Source organism: Bombina bombina, chromosome 6, assembly GCF_027579735.1.
Source record: "Bombina bombina isolate aBomBom1 chromosome 6, aBomBom1.pri, whole genome shotgun sequence".
Lineage (NCBI taxonomy): Eukaryota > Metazoa > Chordata > Amphibia > Anura > Bombinatoridae > Bombina > Bombina bombina.
The window spans coordinates 390,437,609-390,463,128 of record NC_069504.1 but is presented as its reverse complement, the minus strand read 5'-3'; the positions used below and the strand labels follow the sequence as shown (position 1 = coordinate 390,463,128).

The 25,520-nt window shown below is 37.9% G+C and overlaps 1 protein-coding gene across 7 annotated transcripts in view; it reads right to left on the bottom strand.

The window, feature by feature from the left end:
- Positions 1-25,520, bottom strand: part of SH3TC2 (SH3 domain and tetratricopeptide repeats 2) — a 297,382-nt gene that overhangs the window by 250,091 nt on the left and 21,771 nt on the right. For 2 of the 7 annotated variants that reach the window (XM_053717121.1, XM_053717123.1), the window contains exon 1: positions 8,340-8,768. The exons of 3 other annotated variants lie outside the window; for them this stretch is intronic. Coding sequence is in view for 2 of the 4 variants with exons in the window: in XM_053717117.1 (XP_053573092.1) it covers positions 535-574 (40 nt within the window). In the remaining 2 variants the exon portion in view is untranslated. Of the gene's footprint in view, positions 1-534; positions 602-2,527; positions 2,601-8,339; positions 8,770-25,520 lie in introns of those variants that run through there. 2 more of the 7 variants (XM_053717119.1, XM_053717117.1) reach the window with 2 other exon arrangements.

The following is a 25,520-nucleotide window of genomic DNA, read 5'->3' as shown; positions in this document are numbered from 1 at the left end:
CTCCCCCTGTACCATGTGACATCCATCAGCCATTCACAAATGCATACACACTTATTCTTGCACATGGTCAGTAGGAGCTGGTGACTCAAAAATATAAAAGATACAAATACTGTGCACATTTTGTTAATGGAAGTAATTTGGAGAGTTTATTAAAATTAAAAGTCCTATCTGAATAATGAAAGTGCAATTTATACTAGACTGTCCATTTAATAAGAACCTGCAATTGTTATCAGCTTTAAAATTTACTTAGATTAGATCATTTTCTCCATTCTATAGATAACTTTTGATGACAAGCATATTAGATATGCTCAATAGCTGCTGATTGGTGGCTGCACATAGAAGCCTCATATGATTGGCTCATATATGTGAATTGCTATTTTTAAAAAATAAGATATCTAAAGAATAAATACAATGAGATAATAGAAGTGAATTGTAATGCTGTTTAACATTGTATTCTCTATCTGAAACATGAGATAAAAATTTGTGTTTAGTGTCCCTTTAGTAGAAATATACAGACAGAATGAAGGTACTCACCAAGCAGCCATCCTCCCGAGAGTGTTCCATTTTCAAACATATTGAATAAGGAGGTCTGGCGCAGGATGTAGGAATCATGTGCACTCCCCGGGAAGCCTGCATACACATGTAAGAATTTCAGATTGGTATCGCAGACCATCTGGCAATTCAATGAGTGAAACCCTTTCCTGTTAATATAGAGGATTGTCTCCTCATGTGGGGCCACGATACGCACATGTGTGCAATCAATTGCCCCCTTGACATTGGGAATACCCCCCAGTCGATAGAAGCCTTGTTTAAGACGGTTCCATTCCTGGGGGGTACGGGGGAAATGAATGTATCGTTGTGTCTGGTTATCTAGAGCAGTCAGAACCTCCCCTAGAATCCTGGAGAAGGTAGACTGCGCTAGGCCAGACACAAGCCCCTCTGTTGACTGGTATGAGCCGGTTGCCAGGAAGTGTACAACACACAACAGCTTCTGCATACCAGTCAGAGCTCGGTTCCTATACGCTTGAGGGTCAATATCATCCTTCAAGACCTCATATAGGTTAATGAGGCTTGCAGAAGTCAAGCGATACTTTTCCCTGACCTCCACTTCTGTCATCCCAAACAGGGTGACCCTAACCCTGTGTACCCTTGGTGCTCTTCCCCTCTGCTGATGCCTTCATCTTATAGGCCCTGCTGGCCTATGGGCAGCTGCAGCAACAGCAGCATGGGGAGCACCAGGAACAGGGACAACAGCAGGAGGAGCAGGGAGGGCAGCAGCAGCAGCTGGAGCAGGGACAGCTACAGCACCATGACCAGGGATCTCAGCAGCAGGGATACCATCCAAAACAGGGGCTTGTAGGGGTTCCAGCACCCCTTGTGCCCCACGACACTGTCTCACTCTAAATGCAATATACTGCAAGGGAAACATGGTGGCTAATGAGGGTGTGCATTTGCAGGTGTTTTAAGGCTGCAGGTGAGAGGTTGTGCTGTTTGTGATTGGTTTGACACACTTGCAGGGGCAGGAATAATAAATGCTTTTAAGAGGTTAACTATTTGTGAACAAGCTGCTGCTATGTATATTGTTAAGCATGCATTTGTTAGGCCTTCAGAGAGTTACGTTGGTTTCTATGTCAGTGCAAGGGTTCCTGCGCCTTCAATTTGTGGCGAGCTGAGAATGGAGTAGATTTTGTGAAATCTGCGCGCGTAAGTCCTTACGCTGTATATTGGATAGCAAATTGCGCGTGTTTTGTATGTCAGTCTATGGGCCAAAAAACTACGGGCGACGCCAGAAATCTACGCGCGTAACTTCTAGCTTACGCCGTATATAGGATACCAAATCCGCGCAAATATTGGCGTCGCCAACTTTTGCGGGCGACGATTTTTATCGGATCGACCCCTAAAAGTGAGGTATCTACTGAACACGACTGAATAGTCTTTGCCAAATAATCTTTGGAGAGATTTTGTCAGCTTGCCCAGACATTTGCATACAATTGTATGTTTACAGATATTTTTTTACATGCTGTTATATTTATAATGTGAGTTTCAAATTTTTTTAACAACATATTTTCATTCTAGACACAAAACAATCAGGTATTTATATCATAAAATGTATTAGAGCAAAAAAAACCTAAACAACAAAAATAAAACACAGTAAGTTAATATAGGCGCTATACAAATAATATAATGTGTTAAGCAGTTTTTACATCAGCAACTAATGCTTTTACAAAAACAGTAACTTGTTTACAATATATGACAACAACATACAATTATCACCATAATAAATATATTGACATTAGCTACTGGATAATTATTTTATTATTGTTCACCAAAATACAGTTTATACCTAAAGTTGATATTTACTTATCTGAGTTAACTAAATTAGAGATTATTTCAGCAAAAATATGAATGTAATTAAAGGGGCATTGTACTAACAAATGTTCTGTCTAAAAGAGAGTAACACAAAAAGTGTGTTTTTAAACTGATGTTCCTGTGTTAAAGGGACATTGTTCCCAATGGTACATTTTACCTGCTGGAGTGTATTTTATTGTTTGCAAGCAGATCATTTCCCTTTATTTTGTCTGTAGAAACGGTCACCTGCACTGAAAATATGAATAGCAAATATAGTTATCTGTAGAAAAGTTACGTAAACAGGAGGCAATAGCTCTTATTAATAGACATGGGCATTCAGCAATTTTGTTCACTGCTAAAAGCGGTAAACGACAGCTATGAATGTATCACTCAGATATCAATGTATTCTTGTGAAAGAAAAACACACTAAATCCAGATCTTATTGTGTTGCACTTTAACATGAAGAAATCTGGCTCCAAAAAGAGCTGAATGGCATGAACCGAAACTGCTAAATGCACATATCTACTAACTGATCTCCTAGAGGGGCGAGAGAGAGATTTTTTTTAGAATAACTGGTTGTGCTCCCAGACATATTTAGCATTGCAATACCTAACTATTTAGGCTGTGTGTTTAGACATACATAATATTAGCAGGTGTACTTTACCTGCAGGTTCAGCCCATTTTTATAGGCATGTCTTTAAAGGGACATTATACACTCATTTTTTCTTTGCATAAATGTTTTGTAGATGATCTATTTATATAGCCCATAAAGGTTTTTTTTTTAAATAAATGTATAGTTTTGCTTATTTTTAAATAACATTGCTCTGATTTTCAGACTCCTAACCAAGCCCCAAAGTTTTATGTGAATACTGTCAGCTACCTTCTCCAGCTTGCTCCTGTTTGTGTAAAGGATCGTTTCATATGCAAAAGAAGGGGGAGGGGGGAGTGTCTTATTTGCCACTTGCAGTGGGCTTTTCAGCTACCTTTTCAATAGAGCCAAACTGACAGCTTCTAAGTAAGTCTTTAAACAGTTTTATATTGGATTTTTATATCAGTATCTGTGCATCTTATTCTTTAAAGTAGTGTCTATTACATGCAGTTATATGAAAATGAGTGTATACTGTCCCTTTAAGAACAACAAGTGATAGTTTGAATGAGAAAAAAAAATGTTATTTCAAATACAAACATGAAGGAACAATTTCCCATGTAATTAATATATTGCAGTAGGTATAACAAGCTATTTGGAACACATTAAAGGAAGAAAATGTTATAGTACAGTGTCCCTTTAAATACACCAACTTTGGGCTTGTGTGTGTTGCCCTTACCAGCCAGAGAGCAATAAATACCTTGGTATCAATTGTAAACAAACATGAACTTTATGTCCAGTGGCAAATTATATTGGTGTGCAAATCCAACCCAACCATTTAGGTTGTACCCCAATAGTGCTAGAGAGAGAAAATATCCCCCTCCCATTGCTGCTTCTCATCTAGCCACTCCCCTAACCACCTAGTAACGCCCTCGGACTCCCTACTCTACCCATCAACCCCTCTGAGCCTGCTGCAACCCATGCTGACTCCATGCATGTATGACTTATCACACGTAATTTCCTGATTATAAACATTCTACAAACCCCAATTAATCACTTATTGAAATCACTATAGTTCCTGTAAATTTCATGCAAGGAAAATAAAATAATACAGTGACATGAATGTAGCTGCTAATCTTTCAGATAAAGTATATATACATTCTGAGTACTATGTACCTTTAAGAATGCCTTCAGTATCTATATTTATCCTGAAATGTCAGATCTGGGGCATTTTTATCTAAAAAACCATCTTGTTATTGATTTAGTATTAAAATGATTCTTTAATTAAACAAATAAAAATCAATAAAGTAGAAAAATCAATTAACATAATACTTTCTCTGTAAAAAAAAAAGCCAGGCAAAACCAAAACCTACACACCACCTACTTGGAATTGTTCCTATTATTATGATATCACAGTTAGTTTCACTTTGACCAGTGTAAATAATAAACCACAACTATGCAAATATTGTTCAAACATTTTTTATTTTTCCAAGATATTTACAAATGTAGCAACATAATAGAGATTAATTATATAACTTAAAAAATGCATGATTGTTATTATGCTTTATTTTTAAAGGGACAGGAAACCCCCAAATTTTCTTTGATGATTTGAATACAGCATACAAATTTTAAACAAGTTTCCAATTTATTTCTACCATTAAATTTGCTTCATTATATTGATATCCTTTGCTGAAGGAGCAGCATTGCACTACTTGCAGCTAGCTGAACACATCTAGTTAGCCAATCACAAGAGAGAAATGTGTGCAGGCACCAATCAGCAGCTAGCTCCCACTAGTGTAGGATATGCACGTATTCTTTTTCAACAAGGGATACCAAGAGAACGAAGCACATTTGAAAATAGAAGTGAATTTAAAAGTGTCTTAAAATGATATGCTTTATCTGAATCATGCAAGTTTAATTTTGACTCCCCTATCCCTTTAAAGAGCTGCCTAACACTGCAGCACTGGGTACATAAATATAGTTACCCATACACTAAGTTATTGTGTAAAATAAGAAATTCAGATTCATAAAGCAGACAAAACAAAACCAATTAATAGAGGAGAGCCCTATTCCAACCAGCTTACAATCAATATCTTTATTAATAAAACAGGTATTCCTTCTGCAAAAATACATAGAATAAAATTCTAGTAATTAGATAGTTCTGATGGACAGATTCTAAAGCTCAGTATAATGACATTCCATAGTCAGATAGATCACTATTTATTGCTGCAAATAACAATTTACAGAAATTTAGTACATAATTTCTCTTGTGTAGGCAGGTTATTGCAAGACATTCATAAGGTAATAAGGAGGAAACTCCACAGAATTTAATAGCAAACTCATAACTAGCTTTTGCTAATAACAACTGCTTTTCTGTCTTAAAAGGGATAGTGTACTGTTAAGTTGGTTTCTCCTTAATTTCTTTCCAATTACTTTTTATACCAGCTGCAGAGTTTAAAATGTATGGGGAAAAGATCCTTTATGTATATTTTTGTAAATTAAATAGCTGTTTGTGTTAACTGAAACCACAACCCAATATAATGGGCTGGTCTTGTAGGGAAATAATACCTTATTATGTTACCTGTGTGATTAGTTACACAAGTCCTCCTTATCATTCATTAAAGGGACACTGAACGCAATTTTTTTTTCTTTCAGATAGAGCATGACATTTTAAGCAACTTCCTAATTTACTCCTATTAGCACATTTTCTTCATTCTCTCAATATCTTTATTTGAAATTCAAGAATGTAAGTTAAGATGCCGGCCCATTTTTGGTGAACAACCTGGGTTGTTCTTGCTGATTGGTGGATAAATTCATCCACCAATAAAAAAGTGCTGTCCAGAGTGCTGAATAAAAAAAATGCTTAGATGCATTCTTTTTCAAATAAATATAGCAAGAGAACGAAGAAAAATTGATAATAGGAGTAAATTAGAAAGTTGCTTAAAATTGCATCACAAAAGAAAAAAATTGGGTTCAGTGTCCCTTTAAATTGACTCAAAGGCCAGTACTTATAGAGAACAATGGAAAATGAACAATTAGTACCTCTCTGGGCACATTTTTAATCTAAACCTCTGTGTTTACATATTTTTTTTTGTAACCAGAGCTCAGACATTTTCAGTATAGGTGGGGATACAATTAGCAAAATCATCTATTTCAAATGAGAAAACAAAGGTGAATGATCTATTTGTAAACAAATATTCCAATGGGTAAAATCGTTATTGGGCGCACATTAAAGGAGAGTACCGCTGTCACTTTAAATCGAGAATGAAAAAAACTTCATACTATAGAACAGGTTAAATAAAGCAATATAGATCCCTGCACATCTTTAAAGGGACAGTATACTGTAAAATTGTTTTTCTCATAATTTATTTCCAATGACTTTTTATACCACCTGCTACCAGTATAGAATGCATGAGAAATTACATTTTTAGGTTTATTTTTATATATGAAATCGCTGGTTGTATGCTTTGAAACCACAGCCTGTTGAAATGGGTTGAGCTTGCACGTAAAATGAGATCTCATTATGTTATCACTTTGTGTACACGCACATGCTTCCTTATTTTATTTCTGTTTGTAAACCAAAGCCCAATCCTTAAAGTGGATGTAAAGTCACTGATAGCCGACAATCATAACTGCTGTATCATCCAAAAATAGCATAAGTTTAAGTCATGATTTTTTAAAATACATAATATTATATCGATTTATATACTTAGATAATTCCAAACGTCTTGCGTTCTCCCTCCGCCCGCCATTTTGTTCCGCGTTTATAACTTTGATTGACATTTCCCTAAACTAATAATTTGCCATACCCCGTGGCGTCCAGCCCCTTTTTAATAACGTTACTCATTAATTTATGCGCATGCGTCTTTTATATGCGCATGCGTAAATCAACTTCAGCTGGATTTCGAAGCGTTGCGCGTTCACGCTTCAGGCATGCGCATATAAAGCCCGCAGCCACAACCAGACTACTATGTTGCTTTGAGAATATACCCGCTCGCTACGCATGCGCACAAAAATTAGCTGTCACGATCGCGAGTACACCCTTATTTATAAACGCATGCGCAATTGCCGAAGTATATCTTGAACGCATGCGCATAGACGGCAACAAATTTGACACGCATGCGCACAAAAAGGAGCAATCGTGAGCGTGCATTGCTAATACGTCATAGAGCGGGTGGGACCGCTCTAGACGTTATGCGAGGAAAAGAAGGGAAGTTATGGATGGGAGGAGCTCGGATCAAAAGGGAGCTAAGTTACAAACTTGAATATAATGTAAAATTTTAGATATTTGAAGCAAATAACTATGCGGTATTAATAAAATAGTAAATAAGAATCGATATTTATTGTCAATATGTAAAAAATTTACATTTACTTTAACCCCTTCACGCCGTTAGGACGTTCAATGCGTCCTAACCGCACTGGGCTTTAGCACCGCAAGAACGGCATGGAACGTGAAAGCCGTTCTGCTGTGCTGAAGCCTCTGCAGGTTTCTAACTGGAATTGCGGGCTGGAGAGCGTGATTAGCGTTATAGGCACTCTCCCGAGGCCCGATCCCATAATTAAAATTACATTTTTTACTTATTAGTTTACATCAGATCTTTGTTTTGATTGTAACAAATAAGTACAGGCAGGATGGGGTTAAAGAGAACAATGGAAATGGTGTTTCTTCTGCTGGCTATGTTTACATAGCTTGTCAATAGCCTGTAAATTCAGTATAGGTGGGGGAACCACAGTCTAAATCATCTATTTCAAATACCAAAATAAGTTTAAACGAGCTTCTTGTAAACAATTTAATACACTCCAGCAGGTAAAACAGATAATTTGGAACAAATTAAGGGGGAGAAATGTTGGGGTAAACTGTCCCTTTAAAGATATAACTAAGAGAGGAACTGTGCTGTATATTGCCTAATGCTCTCATTTCCCATTTCAGTCTTTGATCAGCTCAGATAAATTAGTCTCCAACAGAGGGTTAACCCTCAACACACCCCACCAAGCAAATAACTGTTTATAATATGCAGATTTAGTAATCAATAAACAAGTGTTTATACTAATATTTAAAAAAAAAAAAAAAAGATGCATTTATATCCATATACAAATTAAATGAACTTTAAAAAGCTTAGCAAAGTGCATGATTATCTTCCTCAACAACGTTTATTATAATCACAAATGGCTCTATTTGTCTGTCAGTTAATAATGTATACGCGGTAATACACCATAATCAATAAATAAGCCACTGTTGCAGGATGTAAATTGTCTGTCAGAGTAATTGATTTAGAAAGGTGTGTGCAGCACTGAAATAGTTTTGCTGACTCTGCCTCTCTGCTATAAATAGTTTGCCAGTACGTGCTGAGGGTCAGCCAAGGCTCAGATATTAAAAACAATGAATACAAAAGTCTTCCCTTACCAAGTAATTCTGCCTCCCCTTGTCACAGTTTCTTCTTTCATTCTGTGCACGACAGATTTAGTCAGAGAATACCCAGAGTATAAGTGCTAAGTCTGACAGTGTGACTAGCTCTGTAACCGTGTTAGTGAACTTGAGTCAGCCACTCCCACTCAGGGGAAGGAATGTCTAGTTCTTTATCAAGCTAGTACCAGGGAATTCTTTCCTTCTGTCAAATTCCGAGCAGTTCTTCCCAGCATGTTTGACTCTTCCGTATTGATTTTAATGAGACTCATAACCACATTGGTCTACGTTTTGGGAAGTGATTATAAACCTGGGACGCTAGGAACTCAGCTGAGGCTGCCTCATGTATTTTGTTCTGAGAGTCATACTGCTCATTGTTTCTCTGAACATTATTATATTTATCATGCAAAGATTTACTGTCTTAGTTCAAATTACTCTCTCTCTCTCTTCTCTCTCTCTTCTCTCTCTCTCTTCTCTCTCTCTCTTCTCTCTCTCTTCTCTCTCTCTCTCTTTCTCTCTCTCCTCTCTCTCTTCTCTCTCTCTCGCTCTTCTCTCTCTCTTCTCTCTCTTCTCTCTCTCTTCTCTCTCTCTTCTCTCTCTCTTCTCTCTCTCTTCTCTCTCGCTCTCATATATATACTTGTTTCATGTTCCTTTAAAGAAAGGGTTACAACATACATTCATTTTGAAAATGATTTTGACTCCAGCCTTTAAAGGGATAGTACAGTATAGTCAAAATTAAACTTTTGCAATTTTAAGCAATTTTCTAATTTACTCCTATTATCAATTTTTCTTCGTTTTCTTGATATCTTTTATTTTAAAAAGCTGGAATGTAAGCTTAGAAGCCAGCCCATTTTTTGGTTCAGAATCTGGATAGCGCTTGCTGATTAGTGTCTAAATGTAGCCATCCAATCAGCATGCGCTATCCAGGTGCTGAACAAAAAATGGTCTGGCTCCTAGACTTACTTTGCAGTTTTTTAAAATAAAGATACCAAGAGAACAAAGAAAAATTGATAATAGGAGTAAATTAGAAAGTTGCTTAAAATTGCATGCTCTGTCTGAATCATGGACATTTATTTTTTACTAGCCTATCCCTTTAAATCCCAATAAGACACTGGAAAGGATTATTTGCAAAAATGAACCTAAAGGATTATATTTGAATAAAGCTTATCAAATGATTTATCTATATAGAAATTTGGTAGAAAAAAATATTAGTTACATTTTCTAAAGGATTATGATCCACCTCTATATGTCAAGTCAGATATAGCAAGGCTTTTTCTCTCTATAGGATCAAGGTTCAAGATTTAAGTCAGGTTAGCCAAGGTTTAGGACAATTAGCATGTCATTTAAATGGGGGGTTCTGTCATAAGAGCGAATTCTGTCAGCTGTCTGATAACAAACCCATACCACGCATGTGCTCCTCATTGTTGTCGCTTTCCACAGCTACTACGTCACAACCTAAAATTTGTTCTTCTGATAGAACATGCGCTTCTCATTGTAACAAGTGTCCAACAAGTGTATAAACACATAGAGTGATAGTAAAGCATATCATTCACACAGCTTCCTTCTAAATCTAGATATAGTAAGTGTATTATGTTTTTCTAAGTAGAGTACAAGGAAGCTGTGTGAATTATATGCATTACTATCACTCTATGTGTTTATACACTTGTTGGACTCTTGTTACTAACACGTTTACAAATTCCTTTTTAATATAATAATTAAACTGGTCACAAACTGCAGCTCCGTTTAATTAATATATATAAAGGCATTTGTATTTCCCACATGCACTGTAACAAGTTTCCAATGGCTGTTAGTGCGCACTGTGTTTTATCAGAAGAATTAACTGTAGGTTGTGACGTAGTCGCTTTGGAATGCGACTACAATGATGAGCGCATGCGCAGTATGGGTTTGTTATCAGACAGCTGACGGAACGTCACTTTCGTTCACTAGTCTGATTAATTCGCTCATCTGACAGAACAGGGGCAGTGCATCTGACAGAACAGGGGCAGTGTTGGCAATTAAACTGAGGGAACATAAAATTGTATTGCCTGAGATTCCCGTAATTTAAATTTTATTGTTGCCACATCCCTCAGAGAAGCTTGAATGCAGAGCATGATGCACAGTGATTGGTTGACATGTGCAGGAGTTTGTTATTTATATCTGTCCCTAATTGGCCCCACACAGCAAAGGAAAAATATTATTCCTTTAAAGGATTACTTTCTGTTATAATTTTTAAGCTAAACAACTAACATATTAAAGTTAATAAACATTAATTAAAACCTACTGACCTATATTTTCTCCAAAACGAAGTTTCATAACGTTCTAAAAGGTATATATTTTATTCGCCGATGATGTCACATTATCCTGCCCACTATTTTCAGCACTGCATGTTCAAAATACTTAAACCAATAACTGTGTTTAAAGCGCCATTTTGAAACCTAGGTATTGTAAACGGATTGGTACAGAGCAAAGGATACCCACGGAGTGGGTTTGGAAAACAATTAAATTTGCAGACAAGATTTCTGATATACTGTAGAGATATGTTAATGAAATGCTATTGATAAAAAGCGTATTTGGGGAAGTTAGTTAGTAACAGGCATAGAAAATATTTACTTACAGTGGCCCTTTAAGTAAAAGCTTGTTTAAAGGAATAGAAAGATCAAAAATGAAATGTGCATAGGTGCGCTTTAACCTCTTAAGGACATATGACGGAATTTTTCCGTCATAAAACAATTGAGAAAACAGAAAGCTGTGTCCTTAAAGGGTTAAATTGAAATATAAGCATGTTTACAATATACTTCCTTTAGCAAAAATGCTTCTAGTAAAAGCTATTACTGTTGTTCTGCAGCATACGCACATATCCTGAGGGCCCGTGCACCAGAATTCAGACACCACACCTTCTCTGAAAGTTGGCACTGCCGTAGGGATCAGCAACCTTGGGCCCTCAAATGTTTTGGAACTACATTTCCCATGATGCTCTGACAGCCTAAAGAGTGTCTCAGCATCATGGGAAATGTAGTTCCAAAAGATCTGAGGGCCCAAGGTTGCTGACCCCTTGAATAACACAAAATACATCTTCAGAAGCAATACATAGCACTGCCAGCTCTCTGAGAAGGTGTGGTGTTTGAATATTGATGCACGGCCCTCAGGATATGTGTGTATGCTGCAGAAAAAAACATAAAATTATATTTTAAATTGAAATGCACCCATATACATTTCAATGTTGACATTTCTATTCCCTTAACTAAAACTAGCATGGAGTGCATGACAGTGAAAATGCAGCTGTTTTATTGGCCTGGAACAAGCCTCCCCAACAAAAAGGTCATTTTTTTCAACACAAAGGCATCTGTTTGTTTGTTTGTTTTGTTGTTTTTTTAGTAATCCATTAAAAGCATGTTTAGATAGAATGCAAAAAGCAAACTGCGTCCCTCAGCACTTGTATTCACTTTACATAGTGCTTAGCATGTTTATCAATTAGCTGTAATGGATCCTTTAGTGTGAAGTAACTCTTTAACTGCCAGATACAGCTGTAGGCATTTCTAATGAATGGATTAGAGCCCTCTCCAGCAGCAAACAGGTTAAACAAGCTAGTCAAGCACATTCAGAGCGAGAGGTTGTCCAGTGGAATCTATTCCTGTTTATATTCTAGTAAAAGAACTACACAGTTTATAGAGGAACTTTTGTTTTACAGGACATAAATACATACCCCCCAACTGTCCCGATTTTTGCGGGACAGTCCCGATTTTAGGGGTCTGTCCACCTGTCCCGGGTTGCTAGCCATCTGTCCCGATTTGCCCCAGGCATTAAAAAAAAATTTTTTTTTAAATTCTGTTGGGCCCATACTCAGAAGCAGCTGGCTTTGCTCTCACAGGGTTAGATACCTGTTGTTAGATTCCCTGTGGAAAATTAATGATGTGTGGGTTAAGCAGGAGTAAGAAGGCTGTATACACTCTGACCACGGGTAATGGTGACCTCTCTAACCTACCTCTGGTAGTGATGATGTCTAACACCTGGTGATAATACTAGCATGCCTTCAGTTTTATACAATGAGCAGTGCTAATACCAGGGTAACGAACAGTGGCAGCCGCAAACTGCCAGCTAATGTGCTTGCCAACCCCAGGACCCCATGCAATGAATTACAGATACCCATATATGATGTAGTGTGTGTGTCTATCTGTTTCCATAACTGTGTGTGTGTATCTGTATGTATAAGTTTATGCTATGTAGTGTGTGTGTGTGTCTGCATGTATAAATGTGAGCTATGTAGTGTGTGTATCTGCATTTATAAGTGTGTATCTGCATGTATAAGTGTATGCTATGTAGAGTGTGTGTGTGTCTGCATGTATAAGTGTATACTATGTAGTGTCTGTGTATCTGCATGTATAAGTGTATGCTATGTAATGTGTATGTGTGTATCTGCCTGTATAAGTGTATGCTATGTAGTGTGTGTGTATCTTCGTGTGTAAGTGCGTGTGTTTAAGTGTATGCTTTGTAGTGTGTGTGTATCTCCCTGTGTAAGTGTTTGCTATGTAGTGCGTGTGCATCTGCATGTATAAGTGTATGCTATGTAGTGTGTGCGTATCTGCATGTATAAGTGTATACTATGTAGTGTCTGTGTATCTGCATGTATAAGTGTATGCTATGTAATGTGTATGTGTGTATCTGCCTGTATAAGTGTATGCTATGTAGTGTGTGTGTATCTTCGTGTGTAAGTGCGTGTGTTTAAGTGTATGCTTTGTAGTGTGTGTGTATCTCCCTGTGTAAGTGTTTGCTATGTAGTGTGTGTGTATCTGCATGTGTAAGTGTATGCTATGTAGTGTGTGTGTGTGTATCTGCATGTATAAGTGTATGCTATGTAGTGTGTGCGTATCTGCATGTATAAGTGTATGCTATGTAGTGTGTGTGTATCTTCATGTGTAAGTGTATGCTATGTAGTGTGTGTGCATCTGCATGTATAAGTGTATGCTATGTAGTGTGTGCGTATCTGCATGTATAAGTGTATGCTATGTAGTGTGTGCGCATCTGCATGTATAAGTGTATGCTATGTAGTGTGCGTGTATCTGCATGTATAAGTGTATGCTATGCAGTGTGTGTGTGTATCTGCATGATTAAGTGTATGCTGCATGTGTAAGTGTATGCTATGTAGTGTGTGTGTGTGTATCTGCATGTATAAGTGTATGCTATGTAGTGTGTGTGTATCTGCATGTGTAAGTGTATGCTATGTAGTGTGCTACTGTGCCTTTTTGCTGACTTTAAAGGCCAGAATCTAGAATATTAATGGGGAATGCAGAGAGCAGTTTTAAAGAATTTATTTTTAAATGTCCAATTAAGATAAAAATATTTAGCAATGTCTTTGCAAAGGCTTATTAAATACATAGCTCACATAGTCATACCAGTGGTTTGAGTGTATTAAAATATATGACTTTATTTAGAATGTTATTTATATTACTTTGGTCTTATGATTTTTTTAAGCCCCACCCACAACATTTCAAATGTTATGCCGTGGGGGGGGGGGGTCCCTCTTTTGAATTTTGAAATGTTGGGAGGTATGTATATCTGATGTCTATAAGACAAGAAAGAAGATCATCTTTGCCATTTTGCTTAGTATTTAATCAAATATGCAGTTAAACCAATATAAGTATTTAAAGGGACAGTAAACTGTAAAATTGTTTTTCCATTAATATATTCTCAATGACTTGTTAAACTAACCGCAGAGTATAAAATGTATGAGAAATGGGTAAACTGTCCCTTTAAGAACAGTGTTTGATGTCTGATTAAGATAGCATTGTGGCAATAGCCTGTTTTCCTAAGGATTATATGTGATGTATACTATTATTATTATTCTTTATAAAGTGCCAACAGATTCTGCAGCGCTGCCCATGGGTACAAGGATAAAAGTACAAAGGAGAAAAAATACAATAAAAGACAACATTTTACAGACAAATACAGAGGGAATTGAGGGCCCTATTCCTGTGGGAACTTACAATCTAGATGGGTAGGAGGATGGGAAACAGGAGGTGGGAACTACAAAGGTGAGATTGATATAAGTGAGAAGATAGACTAGGGCAACTGTTAGGTAAGTGAAGATTATAAAGCTCAAACTAGATCTGTACTCTGACCCAGCCAATAAATGCCAAGAATGGCAGTGCTGAGTCCACTTGCCTGAATCGTGTTCTCCCAGTCTTGCCCTTGGAGTTTGAGCTTTATAATCTTATATACTATACCTGAGAGGCCACGTGTCTCTTTAATTACTATTTTTTACCAGCACAAACCATTTCAGTGGGTAATATGCTGCCTGACTCACTTAAAGGAATAAACTTAAAGGGATACTAGACCCATTTTTTTATGTTATGATTCAGATAGAGCATGCAATTTTAAACAACTTTCTAATTGATTCCTATTATCATTTTTTTTGTTCTCTTGCTATCTTTATTTGAAAAAGCAGGAATCTTATAGTACAGCCACGGGATAGTGCTTGCTGATTGGTTACTTCAATTAGCCACCAATCAGCAAGTACAACCCAGGTACTGAACCAAAAGTGGGTCAGCTCCTTAGCTTACATTCCTGCTTTTTCAAATAAAGAAAGGACAAATTTGGGGTTAGCATCCTTTTAAGTGCACATATAACTTGCTCTAATTTGTTAGAGCATGAAATGTTAGTTCTACTTACCCTGTAAGTATAGGTGGATAATCCAGGCACAGAGGTTAATCAAACAGTTAAAATCCTTCTCAGGGTAGCTCCAGGAGAGAAAGAGATGCAGGATTTGCTGGTAATACAGAGTGATGTGATATCACAGTTGTGCTGTAACCATCTTGCAGAGCTATTGAGCATACCATTTTAAACAACTTTACAAATTACTTCAATTATGAAATTTGCTTCATCATCTTGGCATCTTTTGTTGAAGGAGCAGCAATGCACTCCTGGGAGCTAGCTGAATGAATAAGGAACACTGGAGGAGTTGAAGAGACTGTAAGGTAATAGAGCTAATGGCCTAGGCCCTTCAGTGAAGCCATGCGGTAAGTGCCACCATCTCAAGAATCAGACACTTTTTTCATTTGCGAGACGCACCATCCACAGGCTCAGACTGCCGCAAGATAACCCCCCCCCCTCGAGAAACCGGGTTACAAAGCAGTTTACTATACTGAGTACCTTCATTGCTATACAACAAAGATCTAACTTTGCAGTCAGCCTAGATATTGTGAAGCTCTTTTCCCCCCCGCTTCATAGATGGAGGAGTTTCATGAGACCATGCACGCCTTACTAAACGCATTTGAACATCGGATGATTGATAGCATCAATGATCTTATCACGACGGTTCAATCTGCAGTCCAAGAGGGAAGTACCAGTCATTCTGCTCTGAGGTCCATTCCCACACCGAAGTTGACAGGAAACCCTTTCATGGAGGGATCTCCCCTACCGCAAATTGAGATACAACGGATACAGGGAAGACCCAGCAAAGCTAATGGTTTGAGTCTAAAAGACGGTTACCCACCATGGATCGGAGAGCTCATAACACCTAAGAGCCCAGCGATACAGCAGCCTTGTGACCTTATCTGCTATCCTTTTCTGGTGACTTAATTGTGACTCTACTTCGGCTACTAAGTGGGGAAGTGCAGCCGGCTTTCCCGTTCGAGGTTTAAAGATCCTGTTTTCTCCTGACTTATTAGAGGGATATCTCATGACGGCATCACTCAAGGTGATTCTTTCACAGCTCTGCAACTTCACAGTGTTCGGGCTTATTTCTTCTAACAAAAGATATGAAGTGGAGACTTTCCCCCACGATCCCAGAGCAGGCATCGGTTAAACAATTGCTATACTTTGTCTAGGGTTTCCATTTTCCAGGTGCTGTCTATATAACATGTTTGTTTGAGCTGAGTCTTTATATGAGACATGGTGATATATCTATAGGATTTTTTTTTTATAAGCTTGTATTGAATATGAACCTTTTAGTTTTGGTGTTGTGTTCTTTTTTCTTTCCTGTATTGTAACCGAGTTCTCTAACCCATGTGACATGCTACTAAATCATACAAGTCCAGTTTTACCAACTTTGGGTATTATGCTAGTAAGATTGGGTTTCCCATAGAGGATAGTGCTATATTTAGAGTAATAACTTTAATCTATGTAATCAGCATTAGGCTCCAGTTTAATATTAGTTAACTTTCCCCCAATACTGCTTACATATAACTACTAGATGTACACCAGGAGACAATGCGATGAGGGTATTATGTGGATGTTTTACTGTCCTCCAGGGTTAAATAAACATATATTACATATCCCTAGGCCAATTTTAATCTCTATGAAGAGCTATAGCACCCCCAGTTTTTTTTATTACCTTATTAGTTAACAGGTTCTCTAGTTTCTTTAATCAGAGGAGTTTCCACTAACCTCTATTCTTCATATATCCTTGTTCTGTTAATATAATCTATGTTATAGTTTTTTAGTTGCAAGTCCATCAACTCACTACTCAAAATGTTGATCCCAATTAAACCACATACTGCTATTTCCCCTTACTGCAAAATCATAGGACTACAGTATTTGACACCCAAAAGTCTCATGCTCATAAGATGGTCTTCTAGAATACCTTTATATCCTTCTCCAGATTCATATCTAATTATCCTAGTGCTATACATAACTGCAAATCAAGCTGCTGCACTGCTTAGTCATAACATACCATATCAGATGCTAGATTTATTTTCCTATATGTACTAAGGTCCAAGAGTGACCACAACTAAAGCTAGTTTCCCTCTCCCAGGTTTCATACGCTTAACCAGGTCCAAGAGTGGCTTTCTGACTATTGGAGAAAATATTTACTATACTATAAAAATTAGGTTTCAGCACCATATATCACACTTCATTATTGACACATAGGATAGATATGGCTTGTGAACTTGCTCCCTTTTGTGTATAATAATAGTAGGCTCTCTTTCTTATACCATACCCATGGTTATAACATTACACCTGTTATTACAATATGTTCAATCTTATTGTAAATTTATATATTACCCACTGTCTTTGATATTGATCTACTTTGTTCATCCTGAGTGTGGAATATCACTCTCATATTAATGTATGTCTATAATTAAGAAGCAGGTTATTATAGTACAATTGTTGTTATTAGGCCAATCACATACTTAGATAACATGTGGATTAATAGCCGCTTAACTGTATATTTTGCAATTTCATTAAGAACATATCCGTCTAACCCCCTACAGAAAAAAGGTTCATTCCGGTGTTACAATTGTGCCCAATTCAATTCCCTCATACAATATATGTTACCCATCCCCATACAGGATGAAAAATTAACATTAGGGGCACATATACATGTAACTCTAGTTATGTGATATATGTGATCAAATGCCCATGTGGGTGGGCATATGTAGGTGAGACCACCCAGTCTGTGAGAGACAGAATACGACAACATAAATCAGCCATAGGTAAATTAGATGAAGATGCACCTGTCGCACATCATTTCACTTTAACATCACATAATAAAAGCCAATTAAGATTTCAAGTTGTAGATGGGGTTCCTCCATTTAGACGTGGAGGAGATTGTCAAAAAAATTTTTCAAAAAGGAAGCACAGTGGATTAGGATGTTGGACACTATGTCCCCCAAGGGGCTTAAACCATGACATACCTTGGGGACATTTTGTTTGAAACATAATTTATCCAATATGCTGTATGATTGGTACTTTCTAATCTATTTGAGGGTCTAATATACATATGATCTGAAAAAATAAATTAAAAAATCGATAAATATTAGTTATATGACTTAGAGCAGTTCCAAAATAAAAAATAATTTACAAGTATTTTTTTAAATCTTTGTTAATCAGCATTAGAAATGTGTTCCTCTGTCTCCCTTACACAAATGATCTTTTGTAAAAATATACAATCTTCTTTTATAAGAAGTGATTGAGTTAGTATAGTTAATATCGGCATTCCGCTTTGAAAACATGTAGTAATATGATTCGTTGGTATGTTGAGTGACGGATGTACGATTGGTCCAATCAGGGCATTCCTTTATACTACTTATAGAGGGCTATCCCCATAGTTCTATGTACTCCTTGACAAAGGGCAGAGTCTTTAAATGCACGTCGGAGTGTGTCATTGATGTGTCATGTGGTAAAGAGGTCTAGAGGTCACAGAGTTCCGTTACTGTATTGTTTGCTGTACGATAACGTCACCATCCCCCTATAGGGTCTGTATAGGCTGAAAATCATACTGACACTTGCCTGTGATACTGTTGGTCGATGTATTCTGACGAAAGAGGTACTGAGGTGATCGTGAGTAAAACATTCCTGATGGTTGTTACAAAGTCTTGCTGCAACTGTTGATTTTGACACTCTACATAGAGATGTATATATAATGGCAATTTATCTAAGCAATACGTTTATGCCTACCTGTAAGTCTAACAGTGTCTTAACACAGTAAATTCTTGAAAAGACCTACACAGATGAAAATGCTAATAGCAATACAGATGAATACATAAAGGGCGATACAGACCTTTTTATTAGAGTGTATGGGTAATAAGGGATTGTTTTTCTCAATATATGGAACAACTATATGTGACCTTCTTTTATAAGGACTTCCTAAATATATGTTTTTGTGACCGTTGGCTGACCAAGGACATTTCCTTGCACAACATATGAGTTATACATATACTCTTAAAGGAATATATACCTGAGAATAACAGGCATTTTATACATGGGACCAAGACAAGTTTAAAATTTATATTACTTTTTGGGACATTCCTATGTTACTATTATGGACGTTACTTTATTCCTCTATATTTGTGGAGTATAATTTTCCCCTTTTTTCGTGACAGCATCATTATTTTTCCCTAGGGACGCCTAGGGTTTTATGTTATAATCTCTTTTTTTCCTCCTTTTTTCTGGTGAGCATGGTCTGTGTGAATGAAGAGTATGCTGGGCAGATATCATTAGATCATTACTTCATTCTTGAATAATAGGATAAATAAATACAAATTATCTCATTAAAGAGTGCTTAGAATTTATTTTTATTTATTGTTGTAGTTTGGCAATACCTCTCGTGCAACTATATTTACATACAGTGGGGCAAAAAAGTATTTAGTCAGCCACCAATTGTGCAAGTTCTCCCACTTAAGAAGATGAGAGAGGCCTGTAATTTTCATCATAGGTATACCTCAACTATGAGAGACAAAATGTGGAAAAAATTCCAGACAATCACATTGTCTGATTTGGAAAGAATTTATTTGCAAATTATGGTGGAAAATAAGTATTTGGTCAATATCAAAAGTTCATCTCAATACTTTGTTATATATCCTTTGTTGGCAATGACAGAGGTCAAACGTTTTCTGTAAGTCTTCACAAGGTTGTCACACACTGTTGCTGGTATGTTGTTCCATTCCTGCATGCAGATCTCCTCTAGAGCAGTGATGTTTTGGGGCTGTCGCTGGTCAACACTTACTTTCAACTCCCTCCAAAGGTTTTCTATGGGGTTGAGATCTGGAGACTGGCTAGGCCACTCCAGGAACTTGAAATGCTTCTTATGAAGCCACTCCTTCGTTGCCCGGGCGGTGTGTTTGGGATCATTGTCATGCTGAAAAACCCAGCCACGTTTTATCTTCAATGCCCTTGCTGATAGAAGGAGGTTTGCACTTAAAATCTCACGATACATGGCCCCATTCATTCTTTCATGTACACGGATCAGTCGTCCTGTTCCCTTTGCAGAGAAACAGCCCCAAAGCATGATGTTGCCACCCCCATGCTTCACAGTAGGTATGGTGTTCTTTGGTTGCAACTCAGCATTCTCTCTCCTCCAAACAGTTCTACTTTGGTTTCATCTGACCATATGACATTCTCCCAATCCGCTTCTGGATCATCCAAATGCTCTCTAGAATACTTCAGACGAGCCCGGACATGTGCTGGCTTAAGCAGGGGGACACGTCTGGCACTGCAAGATCTGAGTCCCTGGTGGCGTAGTGTGTTGCTGATGGTAGCCTTTGTTACGTTGGTCCCAGCTCTCTGCAGGTCATTCACTAGGTCCCCCGTGTGGTTCTAGGATGTTTGGTCACCGTTCTTGTGATCATTTTAACCCCACGGGGTGAGATTTTGCGAGGAGCCTCAGATCGAGGGAGATTATCAGTGGTCTTGTATGTCTTCCATTTTCTAATTATTGCTCCCACAGATTATTTCTTCACACCAAGCTGCTTATCTATTGCAGATTCAGTCTTCCCAGCCTGGTGCAGGTCTACAATTTTGTTTCTGGTGTCCTTCGACAGCTCTTTGGTCTTCACCATAGTGGAGCTTGGAGTGTGACTGTTTGAGGTTGTGGACAGGTGTCTTTTATACTGATAACAAGTTTAAACAGGTGCCATTAATACAGGTAATGAGTGGAGGACAGAGGAGCCTCTTAAAGAAGAAGATACAGGTCTGTGAGAGTCAGAAATCTTGCTTGTTTGTAGGTGACCAAATACTTATTTTCCATCATAATATGCAAATATATTCTTTCCAAATCAGACAATGTGATTGTCTGGATTTGTTTCCACATTTTGTCTCTCATAGTTGAGGTATACCTATGATGAAAATTACAGGCCTCTCTCATCTTCTTAAGTGGGAGAGCTTGCACAATTGGTGGCTGACTAAATACTTTTTTGCCCCACTGTATATAGATATTAGATATAATAAGTAGTGCTGTCGCTTCCACTATTTAGTATATCCTGTCTTCCAATTTTTACTGTATATGAATACGTATTACGTGGTGTACATTCTATAAACCTAAAAAAAAAATATTAAATAAAAAAAAAATTCTTCTCATGAGCTGCAGAGACCTGCTATCTTGGTATCCTTTGTTGAAGAAACACCAATGCACATGGGTGAGCAAATAACATGAGGCATATATGTGCAGCCTCCAATCAGCACCTCCTGAGGCTACCTAGGTATGCTTTTCAACAACGAATACCAAGAGAATGAAAAAAAAATAGAAGAACGGAACATTTTATAAAAGTGTATGCTATCTCTGAATCATGAAAGAAAAAAATGAGTTTCATGTCCATTTATCTCCCTTTATGGGGGATAAATACATAGACTTGTAGTGTTTGTAGTAAGCATGTAAATTTAGCACTATAATATCCCTTTAACTTAGAATTATACTGTTTTTCAAAGGCTTAACAAGTATTAGAGGAGCGTGTAACTATTACATAAAATAAGAATCCTGGTTGATGACATTTAAAATAACAGAACATTTAGTAACACTGTAGGCTTTTTTTTTGTGTCTGCATCTGATTCATTGTAATCACGGACTCGTGGGCATTGCATTTTATGGCAGGAATGTATTAGTTTCATTAGCAGAATGTTAGATATGTGCAATGCAGATTACTCATTTCTTGCTCATACATCACGATCATAATACAGCAATTTCAGAATGCAGAAAGGGACTATTGGCTAAAACAAACAATATCTGAAGTCTTTATGAATATTCAATATTCTTGTTTGTTCAGGTGTTTTAAAGGGACAAACTGGTGACATTTAAAATATGTGCCAGTAAAGTTAAATTTATAATAGAAGCATTTTTGCAAAATACTTGTATTCACAAAAACGATTCTAGCAAAATTTATCACTATTTCAGTTGTGGTTGTATGATTAAATGGCCATTATAGATAAAAATATGACATGGTGTAATTTGTTATTATTTAATATTTAATGGCCCTTTAAAGGGACAGTCTAGGCCAAAATAAACTTTCATGATTCAGATAGAGCATGTAATTTTAAACAATTTTCCAATTTACTTTTATCACCAATTTTGCTTTGTTCTCTTGGTATTCTTAGTTGAAAGCTTAACCTAGGAGGTTCATATGCTAATTTCTTAGACCTTAAAGGCCACCTCTTTTCAGAATGCATTTTAACAGTTTTTTTCACCACTAGAGGGTGTTAGTTCACGTATTTCATATAGTTAACACTGTGGTCGTGCACGTGAAGTTATCTGTGAGCTGGCACTGATTGGCTAAACCGCAAGTCTGTCAAAAGAACTGAAATAAAGGGGCAGTTTGCAGAGGCTTAGATACAAGATAATCACAGAGGTTAAAAGTATATTAATATAACTGTTGGTTATGCAAAACTGGGGAATGGGTAATAAAGGGATTATATATCTTTTAAAACAATAAAAATTCTGGTGTAGACTGTCCCTTTAAGTCATCACTGACACAATATACACCACCGTTTGCTCTCTCTGGCCTAGATTTGGAGTTCGGCGGTAGCCGTCAAAACCAGCGTTAGAGGCTCCTAACGCTGGTTTTGGCCGCCCGCTGGTATTTGGAGTCAGTGATTAAAGGGTCTAACGCTCACTTTTCAGCCGCGACTTTTCCATACCGCAGATCCCCCTACGCCATTTGCGTATCCTATCTTTTCAATGGGATCTTTCTAACGCCGGTATTTAGAGTCGTTTCTGAAGTGAGCGTTAGAGCTCTAACGACAAAACTCCAACCGCCTGAAAATAGCAGGAGTTAAGAGCTTTCTGGCTAACGCCGGTTCATAAAGCTCTTAACTACTGTACCCTAAAGTACACTAACACCCATAAACTACCTATGTACCCCTAAACCGAGGTCCCCCCACATCGCCGCCACTCGATTAAAATTTTTAACCCCTAATCTGCCGACCGCCACCTACGTTATACTTATGTACCCCTAATCTGCTGCCCCTAACCCCGCCGACCCCTATATTACATTTATTAACCCCTAACCTGCCCCCCACAACGTCGCCGCCAGCTACTTAAAATAATTAACCCCTAATCTTCCGACCGCAAAGCGCCGCCACCTACGTTATCCCTATGTACCCCTAATCTGCTGCCCCTAACACCGCCGACCCCTATATTATATTTATTAACCCCTAATCTGCCCCCCTCAACGTCGCCGACACCTGCCTACACTTATTAACCCCTAATCTGCCGAGCGGACCTGAGCGCTACTATAATAAAGTTATTAACCCCTAACCCGCCTCACTAACCCTATAATAAATAGTATTAACCCCCTAATCTGCCCTCCCTAACATCGCCGACACCTAACTTCAATTATTAACCCCTAATCTGACGACCGGAGCTCACCGCTATTCTAATAAATGTATTAACCCCTAAAGCTAAGTCTAACCCTAACACTAACACCCCCCTAACTTAAATATAATTTACATCTAACGAAATAAATTAACTCTTATTAAATAAATTATTCCTATTTAAAGCTAAATACTTACCTGTAAAATAAATCCTAATATAGCTACAATATAAATTATAATTATATTATAGCTATTTTAGGATTAATATTTATTTTACAGGCAACTTTGTAATTATTTTAACCAGGTACAATAGCTATTAAATAGTTAAGAACTATTTAATAGTTACCTAGTTAAAATAATAACAAATTTACCTGTAAAATAAATCCTAACCTAAGATATAATTAAACCTAACACTACCCTATCAATAAAATAATTAAATAAACTACCTACAATTACCTACAATTAACCTAACACTACACTATCAATAAATTAATTAAACACAATTCCTACAAATAAATACAATTAAATAAACTAGCTAAAGTACAAAAAATAAAAACGAACTAAGTTACAAAAATAAAAAAATATTTACAAACATAAGAAAAATATTACAACAATTTTAAAATAATTACACCTACTCTAAGCCCCCTAATAAAACAACAAAGCCCCCCAAAATAAAAAATTCCCTACCCTATTCTAAATTAAAAAAGTTACAAGCTCTTTTACCTTACCAGCCCTGAACAGGGCCCTTTGCGGGGCATGCCCCAAGAATTTCAGCTCTTTTGCCTGTAAAAGAATAAATACAATACCCCCCCCCCAACATTACAACCCACCACCCACATACCCCTAATCTAACCCAAACCCCCCTTAAATAAACCTAACACTAAGCCCCTGAAGATCTTCCAACCTTGTCTTCACCATCCAGGTTCACCGATCCGTCCTGAAGAGCTCCTCCGATGTCCTGATCCAAGCCCAAGCGGGGGGCTGAAGAGGTCCATGATCCGGTCAAAGTCTTCATCCAAGCGGGGCAGAAGAGGATCTTCCATCCGATTGAAGTCATCATCCAGGCGGCATCTTCTATGGTCTTCCATCCGGAGCGAAGCGGCAGGATCCTGAAGACCTCCAGCGCGGAACATCCATCCGGACCGACGACTGAACGACGAATGACTGTTCCTTTAAGGGACGTCATCCAAGACTGTTCCGATCAGCCAATAGAATGCGAGCTCAATCTGATTGGCTGATTGGATCAGCCAATCGGATTGAACTAGATTCTGATTGGCTGATTCCATCAGCCAATCAGAAAATTCCTACCTTAATTCCGATTGGCTGATAGAATCCTATCAGCCAATCGGAATTCGAGGGACGCCATCTTGGATGACGTCCCTTAAAGGAACAGTCATTCGTCGTTCAGTCGTCGGTCCGGATGGATGTTCCGCGCTGGAGGTCTTCAGGATCCTGCCGCTTCGCTCCGGATGGAAGACCATAGAAGATGCCGCCTGGATGATGACTTCAATCGGATGGAAGATCCTCTTCTGCCCCGCTTGGATGAAGACTTTGACCGGATCATGGACCTCTTCAGCCCCCCGCTTGGGCTTGGATCAGGACATCGGAGGAGCTCTTCAGGACGGATCGGTGAACCTGGATGGTGATGTCACATCCTTATGGGTAATGATGGGTTAATCCTTTCAGCCTCAGTCTCATTCTGCAACACCTTTATTAGGCACACCTCTGTTTAATATCATTGCTTGGTATTGAATGTCCTAACTACAGAGATACTAGCCTCTCCGATAACTACGGTTACTTTTGTCCCAACATATGCTTTTAGTCTCTTGCTGAGACTTTCTCTGACCTTCCGCATCAGAACTTCTTACTTTCAGCAAGTACCGCTGTACCGGATCCTTCTGTTACCTCTCCCAGCACGGGTTGTTCCAACTCCAGATTCTACACGCTCAGCTGTTTGGCGGGTGACGTCACCGACGGCCGCATCAGATTCATCCGCAATTCCACGCTGCAAACATCTCTCCGGCTGCTCTCTGCTACTTTACACCGCTCTGCTCCGTAACTGTAACATCGCTCACAGCCTCAGGCAACTCTGGTACAACTACTAAATTTGGTAACGATCTTTGACTTTTTATTTGCCACATGTTACTTCAGTAGTATCGCTCA